We start from the raw sequence: 19,440 nt of genomic DNA on the forward strand, positions 1-19,440 counted from the left end.
TACCATACAAAGTATTGAATGAACATGTTATGCCAAAAACATACTGTATTGCGGTTCTTCTTTTTCAACATCTTCACTAGAATTCCTCAGACTAAACTATCCATACATACATGACCCTAAAGCCAGTTTTCCCCTCTGAGGAAACAGAATCTATTTTAACTACATTTTTCTTAACAGAACAGACAAAGTGGTATCTTACAGGGCAAATGGATGGCTCAGTAATGGACTAATAATAGGATTTGAATCCTTTTACCTCTTCCTCACTGGTTTGAATTTAGCCCAGTCTATAGTCACTAATGACATTAACATGTGGTTGCTGTTTTGTGGCCTGGGAAAAGCACTGGTGGTCTCCATCTAGGAATTTCTCCTGTAGCTGAACTCATTAAAAGTCATGCGACTATATTTCAATGGGAGAGGGATCTGGCCCTGAACTCCTAATGGAAAGATGTCCGCAGCTTAAAATCACCATGGCAGTTGGCACTAACTGACACCTGTGTTAGCATTCTTAGGAGAGAACCCAAAAACTGAGTGGACATGGAGAATAAAGTATGCTCTTATCCCCAGAGGTAGGTCCTCCAGGAGAATGTTGAAGCACACTGCATGGCTTAGGGAAGCTTGCACTGTCCCTATGGTACCTGGTCTGTGGATAATCAGAGAACTCCAGTCTCCAAAGCTTTCCACCTGATATCTTTCCCAAGCACTTTTACATGTGGAATTTGCTTCACAAATTAATAAGCTTCGCAGCCCACTTGTGTCTTTTTTCACCTCCTCCCACTTGGGATACAGCATGTTCACTTGGCCTGATGAATCTCTTCTCAGTACTGCTCCCACTCTATGTCCTCTCTATGCAGACGGTGCCTGTGTAAGATGCATACCACACGGGTGGTTATAGTGATTACTAAACAGAAATCCACAAAGACCCTGAAACACTGCATGTGCTTATGGTTGTTCCTAAATTACTGCTAAATAAAGATCTACACAATTCTTGCAAAGCCTAAGCTGCATGCTGGTTTTCCAAAATATAGAGAAAACTAGACAGAAGATCTTGTATATAATAGTTACAGCAGCTATGAGTTTCCCTTGTCCTTGCACTGTTTATTGCGTTCACCCTGGCCACAGCTTGCTGGAGGGAGAGGAGACTATTAAACCTCGGAATATTTCTTTCTAGTCAGGCGGAGAAAGCTTGGTAGAAAGCTCCCTCTTTTTCCCAACCATTGTCATTTATGTAGAGGATCTATTAAAAAGGGAACGAGTTGGTTTACACTGCAGATTGAATGAAGCACTAAATGACTGCATTAGAATGACTGCAGTGGGAGAAATGGTCGCATACAGTGGAAATGTAATGTTGCAATGGTACTTTTCAAAAAGGTGCAATCATTGTTCAAGTACCCTTCTCTAATTTGTCATAAAAGTTGTCCAGGGCTTCTTCTTTTGTTTTTTGTTTTTTTTTTAACAAGGGGGCATTTTACCTGCTGCAGCTAAGGTGAAAGAATACGCTGCAAATAGATATCAGTCAACCTCCACACAGATCAGATCAGATGCTCTTTACCTGAGTCTATAGCCCTAGGACTGGGTTCGATTTTTGCAAGGAAGCAGCTCATTTACCAGTCAAAATCAAAATACTAAAAAGGGATAAGGGAAGGTCCCAGTCTAGGCTACATCGCTCTGCCATATTCTCCTGCCAATCCCTGAACACGGATCTTGTGCTGAGCAGGTTGTATGTCGACCAAACAAGCAGAAACATAAAAGCATTTCTGCCTTTCTTTGCTTGGGCTGAGATGTTTATGAAATGACCTCTGGGCGATTTCCATTTCCCTGTATTGAGGGGGAGGTAAGGTTGAAATTCTTGTGCGGGGGGGGAGGGGTGTGTGGTGATCCTTGTTTCTAGTTCATCAGAGAGGTCGCTGCTCTCACTGTGTTGGAACAGGAGCTAAACACGGATCTGGTAAGTATGATTCCGATCCCAGACGAGAAGTTCTCCTTTTCATAACAATCTCTCTAGCACGGGCTAGTCACAGCCGCTGATAAATAACATCGAATCCCCTTCTCGGTTAATTCGTGGCCGTTAAGTAGCACTTTTGAAGCAGGTCTGTCTGGGAAGGCGCCTCTGTCTCTCTTCTAAGGAATCTCCCCTCCCTCCTTGAAGATCCCCCTAGCCAAGCAGCGCGGAGTTGTTACCTGACACGCTGCTCCCCACGCTGGTTGATTGCCATCCTTAGCCTTGTGATTTGACTGCAGTACCCTACATCGAAATTGCAGACTTTTAGCATCTAGAACCCTAGGGATTGTCCTCCCCTCCTCCTTCCCCCCTCTGTGCCATTTCGCCGCCGGGTCGGTGCTGGGATAAAGTAGCTGGAGCCACCCACCCGCGGGACACGGGTAAAGGATACAGTGGGGCTGAAGGGAGATATCCCAGCTCCAGTGGACTCAGGGCGGATCCAGGCAGGGATTGCACTGTGTGACATCCTATCAGGAGGGGGGAAAGACATGCAGCAGCAGCAGCCCACCGCTGAACTCCTGGGGACCAAATCCTTTACTGCTGCATCCGAGAGGACTCCGATTTAAAATAAAAAGGGGGTGTCCTTGGAAGCTTCGACCCGACAGCGATTGAACCTGGGAAGATTTGGCTCACAACGCTCTGTACTGTGATACCGTAGGCGCCATGCAATGCTTATCTATTTGTATTCAACCACCATCCCCCCCCCCCCCCGCCCGCCCCCACCTCCCCAATTCATCTGCAAAACTTGAGGGGAGAACCACTTAAACGGATTACAAGCCTTCTTTGGTGCCATTGCTGGAAGTTGCTGGCCGGGGGTGGGGGTGGGGGAGTGAAAGTACAAGGTTATGGCATTAGGGATGCAATACATCTTAAAGAGTTCGCCTGACGTCGCCTACCCTTTCAGAGCAAATCTCGGTAAGCTTTTAGCACTCCACATGGATCGGTGCTAACCGCGATCGTTTGCTACTTTCCTAATAAAAATCATTAGCGCAGGATAACTTCGCCTGATTGCAGTGTTCCGTACTTGCAAGCGGCCTGTGAAAAGATCTATTGATATGGCAACGTGGTGTGGGCAAAAATACAGACCTTTTGTGAATGTATTTCAAACCCCAGTGCGTCGCTAAGGCAGCTGCGAAACAGAGACCCCTGGCAAGAATAACAGACATTCTCCTACAATCTGCTTCGGTATTTCTTCCCTCTTATTTCTTTAGAGATCTAATAAAACTGTTTTCACTTTCCCACTCCCCCCCCACTCCCCCGACCTTTTTAGAGGTATCAAGTGCATTTCGCCTGACGGCTCCAGATTTTGCTCCTGCAAATAAATGATGCAGCGTTTTAATTAGCAAGTAGTGCTGCTTCCATATTGAATAAGTTTAACGAGCGCTTGAGATGTTTAAAATAACATGGGGGATGTTACTGATCCGACAGGTATGGGGAGCGGTCAGGGCGAGAGGAGGTGGTAAAGGAATATGGATAGCTCCTGGCCTTATTAGCAGAGTGGGCACTAGCCTCCTATTTGGGAGTCGACAGTGAGTGATCTGTGCTCCTGACAGCCGGGCTTCTTGCCTACTAACTTTTTTCTACCAACCTGCTGCCTCTTCAAGGATTCCAGCCAAGCCTCTGTCCGGCAAGCTTACCTACCCACACATTTGGAGCGGAGAGGGGGACTTGTTAGAATAACAATGTTAAAGGTTTGGTTTAAGGCTGCTGTGACTCTCCGGACCCAGGGGCTCGTGGCTTCCAGAAGGGATGGTAGATTCGCCACTTGCTTGGAGGCTCGCTTGCAACTCCCAGCAGAGGTGGAGGGCAGAATGCCATGCCCATTTCAAGTTAGGGAGCGAGCCCCATCCCTGGTGAATGTGGAGTGTGTCTCCCATGTATGTGCATGTCATGGGTGTGCGAACTGAAGGAGTGAAAAAAAAACCACAACCCAACCTGGGCAATAAAGTGTACGGGGTGGATTGCATCTCCCTGCCCTAGCTACGTTGCCCAGCGCTGGGGGAAAAAATCAGAATTTGATCTTTGAAATGCACAGACAGGGACTGAGACGTGCATTACTGACCCAATAGCCCCTCTCTTGCTTAAAAAGAACTTCGCCCTGACAACCGATCTTGCCAGCTAAATTTCATCCAAGGATAAATTTGGACAGAGTCTGGAGTCTCAGCTGCAAGGCGCTCCCTCCTTGTGATCTGTTACCGGCTGGTAGCTCTTCACTAACAAATAATCTACTCCCGCCCACACAGTGTCACTTTCCTTCGCCCCGGTTTCTCAGCAAAACTGTATTACCTTCTTGCTGCCTCTGTCGTGTAAAGATGTCAGCTGAGTTGTATTCTCTTCCCGGATCCAGTCAGCATCGGGCATGATTTTCTTCTCGAGCACACACACGCCCAAAGCCAGACCGAAAAATCTTGCGGCCGTTAAGGAGTTAAATCCTCCTCTTCGCTTTTGATGCCTTGCTCGGTGACAGAATGCAAAATGTGCCGTTGTTACCCAAGTGATTCCGGGTCTCTTCCCAGCGATTTGCTTTGCCTCCTTTTAAAGCTGGAAGCGAGCAGGAGGCTGTTGGATCCTGGGGAAGATTGAAGGCTTGAGTTGCAGCACAACAATAAAAAAAAGGGGGGGGGGGGCGCTCGTGGTGCAAAGGGATCAAAGAGAGCGAAGAAATGCGAGGGGAGAGGAGCCACCTTGTTCAAGTCACCCAGGCTGGGGCTTCCCGAGCTTTCACGTTGGGACATCCAGGTGTGATGGAGAGCGGCTACCTACGGCTCTGCGTAAACTAATCAATTGGCTTTTTGCAGCAGTGTCTGTGCGCGGAGAGGACCCTGTCTGGGGGGCAGCTGCCCAGAGAGACACTTCTCCCCATGATCTACCCGCAGCACGAGCGCCTTGCTGGAATTTGCAGTTGGCAATCGGGGGCTCTTTTTCCTTGAGAGTTGGGGTGAGGGGACCGTGGCTCGTTTCTGGCGGCTGCTCCTTCCTTCCTCGTTCTTCTCGGCTTTCCCCAGTCTGATTATTTCCCACTCCTCCCCCACCCCACCTTCCCATCCCCCATCCCTCCCCCCCCCCGGAAAAAAAAACTGTACAGTCAGGGCTTCCCAAATGCGCGCCCCCGACCTGGTGCCAAGCGCGCCCCCTTCATTTGTTCCCCTTCTTGAAGCTCATTTTCATGACGTGGAAAAGCCTGATCCAGGGCAACAACAACAACAACACACACACACACACATGGAGAGAAAGAGAGAGAAGCCCGAGATTCTCCGCTGTGATTGAGCTTCCCTCCCAACGATGTGCTGGTGCCCAGAGAAAGCAGCAGCAGCAGAGCTGGAAGCCTGCAGCAGCCCCCTTCTCCTCCCTCCTCCATTGAGTGTGCCAAACAGCCGCTCTGCATCCTAAAGAAGCTCATTGAGGGGCTCATTGCATTCCCAGCACGTTTCAGGCTTGCTTGCTTTTTTTTCTTCTTTTTTTTCCCCCCTCCTCTCCTTTTGCCTCAGCCTCAGCAGGAGTACAGAGAGAGAGAGAGAGAGAGAGAGAGAGAGAGAAAGAGAGAGAGTGAAACCAGCAATCCTTAAACTCGAGCTTTTTAAAAATTCTATTTATTTATTTATTTTAGATGTGCTAAAATCTCTCCTGCAAATCGGTAAGTACAAGCGTTCTGGGTCCTCTTCTTTCTGCCTAGCTTCAAAGACACCCCCACCACCATTATCCCTCCCCCCCCCCCCATCATTTTTATTATAGCCCTTGCAGAACAGAGAGAACTTAAGTCGCTATTTTGCAAGAGAGACAGAGAGGACTGACGGATACTGCAATATAGCTCTCCTTTCTCTCTCTCTCTCTCTCCCCCTTCTTCACAATTAGATCATGATTTTAATTGCACAGGATATTTCTCTTTTCTCCCCTTTCCTACAGCTGAGGGTTTTATTTGCAAGTTGATCCTAAGGATTTGTATTCCTTTCCCATTTCTGTCCCTAAATGCGTCTTTCGGATTTTAAGTTTGTGCGGGGAAAGGGGGTGGGGGGAAATTCTCTAGCTGTACATGGGTAAGGCAAAAGAAAAAGGTCATTTTTATTGATAAATTAGGATTAAAATCAACGATCTTTCTGGACATTTTCAATTGGTATTTCACTGACTCAAGAAGGGCTGCATCACCATTATTATTATTATCATAATCATTAACATTTATTTATCCCCAAACATTTGAAATATCTGGCAAAAGGAAGGGGGAAAACTGTATCTTGGAGAGCTGCATCTCATTAGTACAGTATTTGTTTCCTTTGACTGGAGAAGAATGGTGTCTTCTTTTTGAAAGGTAGACAGTACAATAGATAATTTATCAGCTGGTGTCAAGGTATTTTTCTTCCACTTTCAGCTTTTTAACCGGGTCTCTTGGTTGGTCCTGGGGGCGCAAAATATAATAATCCAAACCAGGCTGAGCATTTCAATCCGAAATGCTTCTTTAGCTGTCACTTCGCCTTAGATCTGATGATCGCATGGGCATGTGCTTTAGAAAGATTAATCATCTCTAAATGCTTTAATCAGCTAAAATGACTAATATGTAGTATGTATTTATCTGATAATATACCAATAGCATTAATCCATCAGTGTACCTGGAAGTGGGAGGTTTTATTTTAAATCACGGTTGTTAAGCATTATTAAAGACACTGTGAGAATTTCTAAAGGAAACTGTTAGATCAGGGACATTTACAAACCCTGCAAATTCCTGCAAACTTCCATATAGAATATACTGAGCTGGTGCACTGGATATTGGACCATTGCAATCTAGCAACTTTGGGAGGGTTTTTGTGTGTGTGTGTGTATGTGTATATCTAAAGGATGTAGCATGATGCTGGTGAAAGATACCCACTGATATTTTCTCCTGTAATTAATGCAGGTTATGATGTACACACAGGTAAGCCTGCAAATTAGTGTTTCTCTAAACACTGGTCATGTGGTGAAAAATATGTATATATGTAATACGCTCAGTCTATATGTTCATTTGCTATATGGTATGTGCATGCTGTTTTCATTATAGATGCCATTTACTAAATATCATAGGGGAAGGGAAAATATGGCATCTTATGATTAGAGATTTCTATAGCTCTTAAGTCTGAAACCAGCCTTGAACATCAAGCACTGCTAGAGTTTGTTTTGAACGTCTACCCAAAAATTGCTGAACTTTCCAGGAGCCTAATAAAAGTCTAGCAAAAACGGAGTTTATTAAGAACAGTGACCTGACTAAATACTAAAATTCTGCATTCTTATTTCTGTTACAGTTTTGTAATCAGCCACAAATGATGAAACCTTCCACAGCAGAGACTCTTCATAAAGGAAGGATGTTGTGGGTAATTCTTCTAAGCACAATTGCTCTAGCATGGACTACACCAATTCCCTTGATAGAGGACTCAGAGGAAATTGACGAGCCCTGCTTTGATCCATGTTACTGTGAAGTAAAAGAGAGCCTTTTCCATATACATTGCGACAATAAAGGATTTATAAATATTAGTCAGATAACGGAGTCGTGGTCAAGACCTTTTAAACTTTATCTGCAGAGGAATTCCATGAGGAAATTATACACAAACAGTTTTCTTCATTTGAACAATGCTGTGTCTATTAACCTTGGGAACAATGCACTGCAGGACATTCAGACAGGAGCCTTCATTGGGCTCAAAGTTTTGAAGCGATTGTACCTGCACGAGAATAAATTAGACATTTTCAGAAACGACACTTTCCTGGGTTTGGAAAGTCTGGAATATCTGCAGGCAGATTACAATGTCATTAAACGGATTGAAAGTGGGGCATTTCGAAATCTGAGCAAACTGAGAGTCTTGATCTTAAATGACAACCTTATCCCCATGCTTCCCACCAACCTATTTAAATCTGTGTCTTTAACTCATTTGGACTTGCGGGGAAACAGGTTAAAAGTCCTTTCCTATCGAGGGATGCTGGACCATATTGGCAGGAGCCTGATGGAAATCCAGCTGGAGGAGAACCCTTGGAACTGTACCTGTGAGATTGTGCAGCTGAAAAGTTGGCTGGAGCGCATACCTTACACTGCCCTTGTGGGAGACATAACCTGTGAGACCCCCTTCCACTTCCATGGTAAGGACCTGAGGGAAATCAAAAGGAGTAAACTCTGCCCCATGCTGTCTGACTCCGAAGTCGAGGCCAGTCTGGGGATTCCTCAGTTGTCATCTAGCAAGGAGAACGCATGGCCTACGAAGCCTTCTTCCATGCTATCCTCCTTCCATTTCACTGCTTCCTCTGTTGAATACAAAACATCCAATAAGCAGCCCAAACCCACCAAGCAGCCCAGAGTGCCCAAACCTCCCCCTACATCCCGAGGCCTGTATCCTGGGCCAAACCAGCCTCCTATAGCTGCCTACCAGACAAGGCCCCCGATTCCCATCATATGCCCTACTGGGTGCTCTTGTAGTTTGCACATCAACGACTTGGGCCTGACGGTCAATTGCAAGGAGAGAGGATTTCACAACATCTCCGAGCTTCTGCCCAGGCCCCTGAACGCCAAGAAGTTGTACCTGAGCGGCAATTTGATACAGAAAATCTACCGCTCGGATTTCTGGAATTTTTCTTCCTTGGATCTGTTACACCTTGGGAACAACCGTATCTCCTACGTGCAGGATGGGGCTTTTATTAACCTGCCTAACCTGAAAAGCCTGTACCTGAACGGCAATGACATCGAGAGGCTGACTCCAGGCATGTTCAGGGGCTTGCAGAGCTTGCATTACCTGTACTTCGAGTACAACCTGATCAGGGAGATCCAGCCCGCGGCCTTCAGCCTCATGCCCAACCTGAAGCTGCTCTTCCTCAACGACAACCTGCTGCGGAGCCTGCCCACCGATGCCTTTGCGGGCACCTCCCTGGCCAGGCTCAACCTGAGGAACAACCACTTCCTTTACCTGCCCGTGGCCGGGGTGCTGGAGCACCTCCACGCCATCGTGCAGATCGACCTCAAGCTCAACCCTTGGGACTGCACCTGCGACCTGGTGCCCCTCAAGCAGTGGATCGAGACCATCAGCTCGGTCATCGTGGTGGGGGACGTGCTGTGCGCCAGCCCGGAGAACCTCACCCGCCGGGACGTGCGCTCGGTGGAGCTGGAGGCGCTGTGCCCGGAGCTGCTGCACGCCGCGGCCGCCTCGCCCGCCCCGCCCGGGGGCAAGCCCAGCCCCACCAGCCCCTCGGCCTACGAGCTCTCCCCGGCCGGCGCCGCCGCCGTGCCGCTCTCCGTGCTCATCCTCAGCCTGCTGGTCCTCTTCTTCTCGGCCGTCTTCATCGCCGCGGGGCTCTTCGCCTTCGTGCTGCGCCGGCGGCGCAAGAAACTGCCCTTCCGCAGCAAGCGGCCGGAGGCGGGGGACCTGAGCGGCATCCACATGCAGTGCCACCGCTTCTTCGAGGAGGGCGGCCGGGGGGCGGGCGGCGGCGCCTCGCCGGAGAAGGGCCACCCGGCGGGGCACGTCTACGACTACATCCCCCACCCGGTGACCCACATGTGCAACAACCCCATCTACAAGCCGCGCGAGGAGGAGGCGGAGCGGGAGGAGGGCGGCGGCGGCGGCGGCGAGGCCGGCGAGCGCCTGGGGGGAGGCGGGACGGGGGATCCGTTCGCCGAGCCCGGCCACCAGGCGAACAGCACCCACTACCGGACCTTGCTGGAGAAGGAGAAGGAGTGGAGCCTGGCCGTGTCCAGCTCCCAGCTCAACACCATCGTGGCCGCCAACCACCAGCACCACCACCACCCGGCCGGCGGCGGCGGGCTGGCGCTGGCGGGGGAGCTGGCGCTGGCGCCGGCCCCGCCCGGCTTCCCCCACGAGAAGAACGGCGGGGTGTTGCTCTTCCCGCCGGCCGGCGCCGGGCTAGACAGAGAGCGGCCGCCGCCGCCGCCCTGCACGGTGGGCTTCGTGGACTGCCTCTACGGCACGGTGCCCAAGTTAAAGGAACTGCACGTCCACCCGCCGGGCATGCAGTACCCGGACCTCCAGCAGGACGCCAGGCTGAAAGAAACCCTTCTCTTCTCGGCCGGCAAGGGCTTCACAGACCAACCCCCCCCAAGCGAATACCTCGAGTTAAGGGCCAAACTCCAAACCAAGCCGGATTACCTCGAAGTCCTGGAGAAGACAACCTATAGGTTCTGACCAGAGAGCTTTTCTTTCCACCCCCCGCCCTCCAGTAGCGCCCCCGGCCCCCCCTTCTCCAGCCCCCGTGCAACCGCATGCTGAGAATAGAGAATACAGCTGTGTGCTCTCCCCCACCAGAGATGTGTGTGTTTGGAGGAAGGGCCGTTCTCAGATCATTAATCAATGAAGTGCCTTCGCAGACTTGCCAGCAGATGTTAATCATTATTTTTTTATACTGAAACTGAGACTTTGACTGTGCCATGTCTAAGGTATATTATTATTAATTATTATTATTATTACTACGGGGATCTTTGTATTGATCCTAACTAAGTAAATTCTATGTCTTTTTTTTTCCGTTGCAGTAAACTTTTTACTTTATATATATTTTTTTTCCTGGGGGGGGGGGGGTAGGGGGTGATGGCATTTTGTGGCTTTCTTTCTTCTTGCCCATCATGGCACAGATCCTGTACATTTATTTAAAACAATCAAATGCAGTTTGCTGCATGCCTGGAAACTGCAAGAGGGAAAGAGGGGGGTGGGGCGGGGGTCTTATTCGAATGTTCTCTCACTCTTGTCTCTCTCTTTCACATGCACACACACGTAGACGCGTCCACGCAGCTCCCCACCCCAGCCGCCGGTCGGGTCCCTAGCCGCTCCGATCGGCTCCCCTTCCGTTCCGCTCGCCCTTCCCCTCCTCTCCTCTTGGAGGGGGGATTCCATTTCCAGTGTGAAGTCATCCGAAACAAAGAAGCCCATTGGATGTAACCACGTGGCTCACGCACACACACCTGGGGATGATCAATTGCACTTTATGACGCCATGAGTTTTTGGAGGACATCCGCACTTTCTTATTAAAACAGACCCATACAACTATACAAAAATAAATAAATAAATTACTGGGTACCTATCACTAACGGCTTTGTAGGAAGCACTTTTAATGTTTTTTCTCTCTCTCTCTCACACACGTACACACACACAAAGATACAAACAACAATGTGCATATATTTATTCTGTAATTTCAAGTGAATATAAATTGTAAAGGTAATGTTTAATCATTCATTGTACAGTGATGCGTCTGGTATAGCTTTCCTAATAAAAAGTTTTGAAAAAAATACATATAGATATATAGAGGATACAAAGCTTGAACCTAACATTTCAGTTTACTCTCCCCCTACCCATGATTACTTCTCTCACCTTACTCCTGAAAGCTATTTTATTAATCACCGTTCAGTGCACTGTGTGATGTTAACAGGGAAAAAAATCTGTTCAACTTCTGCCACAGTACCACTTAGGACTTTAAAAAATCCAATTTGAAACCTGTTTTTCTTCCACATTGCACTGTAACTATGTCAGAATTTCTTTTATTTCAAAATAAGCAGCTGAATTAACCCAATTTCTTCTACTAATATTGCTAGTAGAATCTAAGTTCTGCTACAACCTAAGAGAAAATAAGGCATTAGTATTACAACTTTTCAGTGTTTAAATTCACATCAATTATAAAAGGAAATAAGTAGAGAGTGGAGAAAGGCTTAGATGTAAATTTGAATATTTGATACATTTGCGCTTGGAATGTTCTTTCCCCTCGTTTGAAAAAGACTGAAACAATGTGGGAAACTCAGGCCCAATAGCTGACATTTGCTGGGTCTCTCCCTTGCCTTGCTGCAATCAGAACGACTAGGGGGGTCAGGCTGATTTTACAAAATGTGTGTCATTAAAATGATGCTGCAAAATAGACTTGCCGCGTCACCCAGTTTACAACCCACTTAGATCTGAACAAAACCAAAGAAAAACGGATTTTTCTTTTAGGGTACTGGCTGGTATCTTGTTCCTGGTAGATCTGGACTGACACACGGAAAAAGCCAAGGGAAAGCTTTGTGGTGGGGGGGTTTACACAATGTGGCCAGTAGATGGCGCCGGAACTCCAGCGATCGCAGCAAAGGCTGCAGCTGAGTTGTGCCGCCCGTCCAGTACTTTCTTCTTGGACTTCTGAGTCTGCCCTTAATAGCATGTAATCGTTACGTTGAATGTAATTCACCAGACGTCACTAATGCCTTACATCAAGCTAGGAACAAATTAAATGGGAATGTGAATGTCAGCTCCTTAGCCGTGCAGTTACGCAGGAGAGGCCCTGTCCTAAAGATCTCAACTAATGAATTTTATATAGAAATATCAAATCAAAAATATATTTTGTGTTAATAAAAACAACAATCATGGCAGTTTATCAAGGTAAATTGAAAAATGTTTCCACTGCATTAAAAAAACCCCTGTATCTAATGCTCTTGTCGCTTTGGGCATTTGTTATGGGACTATATGTCCATTCATAAGTTGCAACTTTTTGGATTGGGTGAGGAAAGAGAGCCTATGTTTGCATGAACTGATGTGCCACATCCATGCTGCTACATTCATGCCAGCTGCCCTGGTCAGGAAAGGCTGCTTCCCTGTCTCATGTGCAACAAAATTATTCCACCCAGCACATTGTATTCCAATGGATTTAAAAGGCGGATGTTCTCCCAGGATGCCCCTATTTACAGCTTTGGCAGGTATGCACAGTACTGGCTCTCTCTGTCTCTGAGTGTCATGTGGAGGAAGTAGAAAACATTTTCTGGGAATCAATAGTAGCCCTCTGGACCATAGAGATAATGGGGTGGGGGGAGAAGGGTGCAAGGGAACAGCTTCAAAAGTCTGTAAATCTTTGCATCACCTCCATATTATTGGTTAATGTTATGAACTGCCAAGTTGCCAGATCCCTTTATAGTATTGATGTTGGTTTCATTATTTCTGCATTCAGCACTAATCTGTTTTTAATGGATATTAGAAAAGCATGCAGGTATTTACAAAAAATAAACATCAAAGTGCAAGGCCAGATCCTTCTGATGATAATCATTATAATTCCATTGATAATGCTGCAGCATGCAGAAAATGGAGGATGATATGTCAGGTTAAAGTACAATCCATGGTGTGACTGTTGCTGTATACATTTGGGGGGGGGGGGGAGGGAAGCAAAACCTGAGTGTTCATAAATCATATCAAAGTGTAAGCCAATCATTATAAATAATGTTTATATTTATTTAAACTACAAAAAGGCAAGAGCATCTTGACTTAAATAGAGGTAGCAATTTCACCTGCAAATGGTGAGGGAATATATTTATTCAGTGGAAATAAATTTATTCTATGAGAATGGAATTTTGTATTAAAAGAGAGAATTTTTTGGCTTAAATTGAGTTATTTTTTTCATTGTGTAGGAAACATTATCTTGTGCATTATAAACTCTTTGAAATCAGTGGGGGGAGATTCTCGTGGAAGTGTTCAGAATATTTAACTGTGATATCTAATGTGTAATATGATGATTCTAATTTTATTTTATTGTGATAAGCTGTGGATGGGTGGATGGTAAAATTACTGTCCAGTTCAGAAAACGAAAGTGGGTCTATCATATATGATCTGGTGAAGGGAGACTATTCATATCCATCAACCTGAGTGAACCTAATTAATAGGGATTATTTATCATTATTAGCGGTATTATTCATAAAATTGATACTATTTGGAAGGAATGAAATGAAATAAAATTATCCACATTCACATAAGTGATGTTTAATGGAACAATATTTTAAATAAAAATACTTTTTTTAGCTTAATTCAGTATTGTATTGACAAGTAGTTGACATCAGGTTAATGTATGTGCTGATGCTCAGAATCTTGTGGTAGAACATACATCATACAATTATTTTTATTCACTAATTTACTGTGTTGAAATTCTTCCTACAGGTGTAAAGGAAAAAAGGCCAGGTAAGTCACAGTCATAGCTTATAATAAATGTTTAGCTAGAAAGGGAAGATAACTAAATTTCAGGGTTCTTCCCCATTTCCCAGGACTTTTCACACAATTCTTACAAAGAAAATCCCACTTAACAAGAAGTGTTTGAGCCTGGGAAATAAAAGGTCTTTCCTACTGCATCAACAGAACAGAAGGTGTTTATTTCTAATGGTATGAATACTCTTCTCCTAATGCAAAATCTGAGTTCAGTAAAGTGTTCCTTCTCTAAAAGTTGTCCTTGTAAGCCAAAAAAAGTGTGTTATAGTTAATATTTCAAAGGGGTCGTTTATGAAGGATTTCAGTAGAGTTGCTTGCCTGAAAACAGCCTTTTCAATTCAAGATTATGTCAAAGTACTTTGAACGAATATTGTATAATTTTATTATTTCTTTGTTTATTTTATTTTTTGATTGCAGTTCATTTAATTTTGAGCTAGAAATGTACAATAATGGTCAATTTAGTATTGTTAGCTATAAACATTTAAGTCAGTGGCACACAAAACTCACTAAAAAATGTCCTCCTGAACTACCATAGGTTTCTCAAGCTCTACTGCACGTAACCAAAAAGAAAAGGAGTACTTGTGGCACCTTAGAGACTAACACATTTATTTGAGCATAAGCTTTCGTGAGCTACAGCTCACTTCATCAGATGCACTCAGTGGAAAATACAGTGGGGAGATTTATATACATAGAGAACATGAAACAATGCATCCGATGAAGTGAGCTGTAGCTCATGAAAGCTTATGCTCAAATAAATTGGTTAGTCTCTAAGGTGCCACAAGTACTCCTTTTCTTTTTGCGAATACAGACTAACACGGCTGTCACTCTGAAAACTGTAAGGAGAGTGATCACTTAAGATGAGCTATTACCAGCGGGAGAGCAGGGGTGGGGAAGGAAACTTTTTGTAGTGATAATCAAGGTGGGCCATTTCCAGCAGTTGACAAGAACCTCTGAGGAACAGTGGGGGGTGAGGGTTCAGCAACCACACACCACACAACAGAACCACTAACCCAGGAACCTATCCTTGCAACAAAGCCCGTTGCCAACTGTGTCCACATATCTATTCAGGGGACACCATCATAGGGCCTAATCACATCAGCCACACTATCAGAGGCTCGTTCACCTCCACATCTACCAGTGTGATATATGCCATCATGTGCCAGCAATGCCCCTCTGCCATGTACATTGGTCAAACTGGACAGTCTCTACGTAAAAGAATCAATGGACACAAATCAGACGTCAAGAATTATAACATTCAAAAACCAGTCGGAGAACACTTCACTCTCTCACTTCAATCGATTACAGACCTAAAAGTTGCAATTCTTCAACAAAAAAAACTTCAAAAACAGACTCCAACGAGAGACTGCTGAATTGGAATTAATTTGCAAACTGGATACAATTAACTTAGGCTTGAATAGAGAGTGGGAGTGGATGGGTCATTACACAAAGTAAAACTATTTCCCCATGTTTATTCCCCCCCCACACTGTTCCTCAGATGTTCTTGTCAACTGCTGGAAATGGCCCACCTTGATTATCACTACAAAAGGTTTTCGTGATCACTCTCCTTACAGTGTGTATGGTAACACCCATTGTTTCATGTTCTCTATGTATATAAATCTCCCCACTGTGTTGTCCACTGAATGCATCCGATAAAGTGAGCTGTAGCTCACGAAAGCGTATGCTCAGATAAATTTGTTAGTCTCTAAGGTGCCACAAGTACTCCTTTTTCCGAATACAGACTAACACGGCTGCTACTCTGAAACTTAACTCATGAGTGATATGTAAATTAGGACTTGCTCAAGTAAGTAGCCACATTGACTTAAGTAGGACTGTTTGCGTGAATAGGGTGTACAAAATGTGGCCTTCTATGTGTAGGTGTACTGGGTGTCTCCATTCCTTAGCTGTTGTGAGGTTTATGGCTAAAGTCCAGCTTCCTTCAAGCACCTGACAAGTGTGAACATGATGAAGAATTGCAATTTGTCCAAAGTTGTCTGTTTTTCTAACATGGAGTTGCTTATATTGTTGAAACAATTAGAGCTCTGTGAATTTTCGTATTTTAATTCTGAGAATATTCAAAAGGTAAAAATAACCCTCTTGGGAGTATTCCCAAATTTGTTCCTGAGTGACACTTTCCTATAGCTATGAGAGTTTTCTAGTGAAAATGACCAGATTTTTCCCATGGAAAGATATGATATACTGTGAATTTGCTGAATACACAAATTCACAACTTTTCCACACTAAATAGCAGCTTTTTTAAGTAAAATGACATTTTTCTGTCTTCTGGTTTCAGGTACGTTTGAAGCAAGTCTGGAAATGATTTTATTTCCCCTGAAAATAGGATTTTTCAGGTGGTGAGAATTTCTTCACATAGCCCTGCTATTCCACCCTGGCTTATGCAACTAGGGCTTGATTTAGAACCTGTTGAAGTCAGTGAAAATAACCCTATTGACCTCAGTGTGCTTTAGAACAGACCCTTATACTGGATATCCACAGTGGGTATCATCCTACTCCCATTGAAGTCATTGACTTCGGTGATGCAGTTTTGGGTTCAGTGTGCCCAGCTGAAGTCAAATGGAGTTCTGCCTGTATAAAGAGAAAGGGCAGGTCTGCATACAAACTTGTACCACTTGAATTAAATTACTTACCTAAAACTGATGTCGGTATTTTGCTGTAAATCTCTGTGTGAACAAAAAAGTGGCTAAAGTCAATTTAGGAAAAGTTTTTTTTTACCAACAGACCAGCATTAGTCAAATTGATTTTAGCCATTTTTATTCTGAAATATGAGTGTTTACACACACTTCTACTAAAATACCTGAATTGGTTTTAGGAAAGTGAAATTGGTGCAATTCAGCCAGCCTTTGGGGGTTGAGGCCTAATATCACAATGTTTATTAGCTAGCCAAGTTCATCACATAATGTCTGCTATTTAAACATTTGAAAATACTGTATTAGTATTGTTAGTACCTTATTTTTTTTACAGAAGTTGTGAAATTAAAGGGACACTGTCAATTAGTTTTTTATATAGTTTTTTTATTGGTTAATCTTCGTTTGTAGCACCCTTTAAGGATCTCAACATTTTCTTTCTCTCTTACATGTTTTCTACTTTAATTTAATTAAACTCTGTATGTGTGTGTGTGTGTGTGTATATATATATATATATATATATATGGGAGATATTCATCACCTTGCAAGCGTCAGTAGCTCCGTTTAATCTTCTGTCTGTGCATGGATTGCATCAGGAGGACAACTGTAAGAATGGAATTTTGTTGGTTACTCACCTTTTGCTGTGCTGAGAGTAGTAGGACATATTCACCGGTGTTTTGTCAAATTGGCAGTTATTGTGGTGGCTTTGAAAACAAAGACTGAGATCATTCCTTCTCTGGGAAAATTGGTGGAAGGAAGGTCAAGCGGGAGGAAAGTCCTGTAAGGGTCCTCTCACAGAGTTCCCAGCAGGTCGTTCTGTTGGGAAAACTCCCAAGGACTTCAGTGGATCAGGTCTATATCTGGGTATGTTAATAGTTCCAATCTAAACTGTGAAATTATGCCTAGATACTACAGAGAAGCCATATGCAGAATCAGGATGTTGGGTTCTCCAAATAATAATAATAATAATAAATACCTGATTTGTAAAATAACAGAACACAATGATACATAAAACATGTCAACGGTTCAGAATCACACATTGCATTTTTAAGATAATAATTGTTACCTCACTTTTTAAAATTTCCTTCTTTTCCTAGTAGTAAATGTCTTTAAATATTCATAGAGCATTTCACATATTCTGTTAGTTAAAGAAACATTTTAATGTACCTAAGGGACAAATCCTCCCATGTCCTTCCACCAATTGCACAGGAAAATCCTGCTAACTAACTACATATGTATAGCATATAAGGTAGCACCCTTTCCAAAGAGAGATCCACTCTAGTGAATTTGGTTTGTAAGGGTTGGAGTTGGGCTTGAATATGGATCACTTTGCCTGAGATTCGTGATCTGTGCCCAGATATGGAGTAGGCAATAAGAGTTTATTTATGAACAGGGTTATTCTCTTTTTTTTTCCAGTTTCACCTTGATAGGAATTTTGTAGCTATACTGAAGTTAGTGGGTATTTTATGTGCTGAGGAACTGCAGGATCAGTTAATGGTATTTGAACATAAATAATTTAAAATGAAACAAATCTACCATGGAAGTAATTGTACTAGAGGTGAGATTGTTTACCTGGTAGGCTGTGCAAGTGTTTTTTATTTAATTTTGCCAGCTACGTTCTCCATTATTATTTGCTATAAGAAATTTTGGGATAATTGGGGTTCAGCTGTTCAGGACTTACTTGTATTCATTTATTTGGTCTGTTTAAAACGAACAAACAAACAGAAACAGCCACACCAGCATATTTGTAGTATAACATGTAAATCAAACAACCTAACTAGTTTTAAGATGGACCTTGACAAGTTTACGAAAGGGATGATATGACTGGATTGTCTGCAAAAGTTGGGGATTGGACTTGATGGCCCAGGGGGGTCTCTTCTGGTCCATTGTTCCTATATCCTCACCAAGAAACCATATTTTTAAAAGTTTTTTTTTAACTTAGTGGTTCTTACTTTTTTCTTTGGAGACCCAAGGACCCGATTTGCATAGGAATTGCCACACTGGACCAGATTTGAGACCCATCTAGACCAGTATCCCGTCTCTGACAGTGAATACCATCAAATCTGACCCTTACTTTGGTGCCTAGATGCGAGCTGAATTCTTTTGAAAATCTGGCCCTTGTTATAGTTGAAGAGCACTTAAAATGTTGTCCCTGAGCTCTTTGAAAAACCTATCACTATGTTTCTCTCATGTTATTGGGACTGCTGTGCATGGGCATCCTAAAAATCTTCCTGACAGCATAACTGAAAAATACACACAATCCCCGCATTTTTCTAGATTAGACAGCATGGATTTTTCTCTGATGTAATTTTACTATGTTTGTCTGCAGTGTTCCATAAAGCCTGGTTATATCTGAAAATGGGCATAATAGTGTTGTTGTAGCTGTGTCAGTCCCAAGATATTACAGAGACCAGGTGGGTGAGGTAATATCTTTTATTTAGACCCAGCTGCTGTTGGTGAGAGAAACAAGCTTTTGAGCTTACACAGGAGCCCTTCTTCAGGTCTCTCTCACCAGTAGAAGTTGGTCCAATAAAATATTAAGTCACTAATCATGTCTCTCTAGTGGGTATAATAGTCAGTCAAAGAAATCTGGCATGTAAAGATGCTACGGTATCTGACTGTAAACAGGGCAAGTGATGCCTAGTCTTTGCTAGCTAGGCAGCCTTCACTGAAAACATCTAAGGCTCTAATTATAATATGCACTCAAAAACACCCACTAAACTTTCTGTCTTTTTTCAATTTCCCTCCCATTTTTCAACCAGCAATGGTGAGAAATGTATGTATAATCACTTCAGAAAACCTTCTCAATTTGAACTCTAATGGACTGTGATCTTGCTGCTATTGAGGTCAATGGGAGTTATGT

The 19,440-nt window shown here is 44.0% G+C and overlaps 1 protein-coding gene across 7 annotated transcripts; it reads left to right on the forward strand.

The window, feature by feature from the left end:
• The first annotated feature begins 1,923 nt into the window (after positions 1-1,923).
• On the forward strand, positions 1,924-12,988 carry SLITRK3 (SLIT and NTRK like family member 3). Of its 7 annotated transcripts, none has more exons than XM_073359489.1 (3): positions 1,924-1,945; positions 7,267-10,394; positions 10,730-12,988. In XM_073359489.1, exon 2 carries the CDS (start codon positions 7,285-7,287, stop codon positions 10,141-10,143), a length of 2,859 nt encoding a protein of 952 aa, XP_073215590.1. In that variant the 5' UTR covers positions 1,924-1,945; positions 7,267-7,284; the 3' UTR covers positions 10,144-10,394; positions 10,730-12,988. The 7 variants fall into 7 exon arrangements, with proteins under 7 accessions (XP_073215590.1, XP_073215586.1, XP_073215587.1 ...); XM_073359485.1 differs by lacking the exon at positions 1,924-1,945 and adding an exon at positions 4,215-4,937; XM_073359486.1 differs by lacking the exon at positions 1,924-1,945 and adding an exon at positions 4,215-4,738.
• Positions 12,989-19,440: the final 6,452 nt, after the last annotated feature.

Source organism: Lepidochelys kempii, chromosome 9, assembly GCF_965140265.1.
Source record: "Lepidochelys kempii isolate rLepKem1 chromosome 9, rLepKem1.hap2, whole genome shotgun sequence".
NCBI classification, from domain to species: Eukaryota; Metazoa; Chordata; order Testudines; family Cheloniidae; genus Lepidochelys; species Lepidochelys kempii.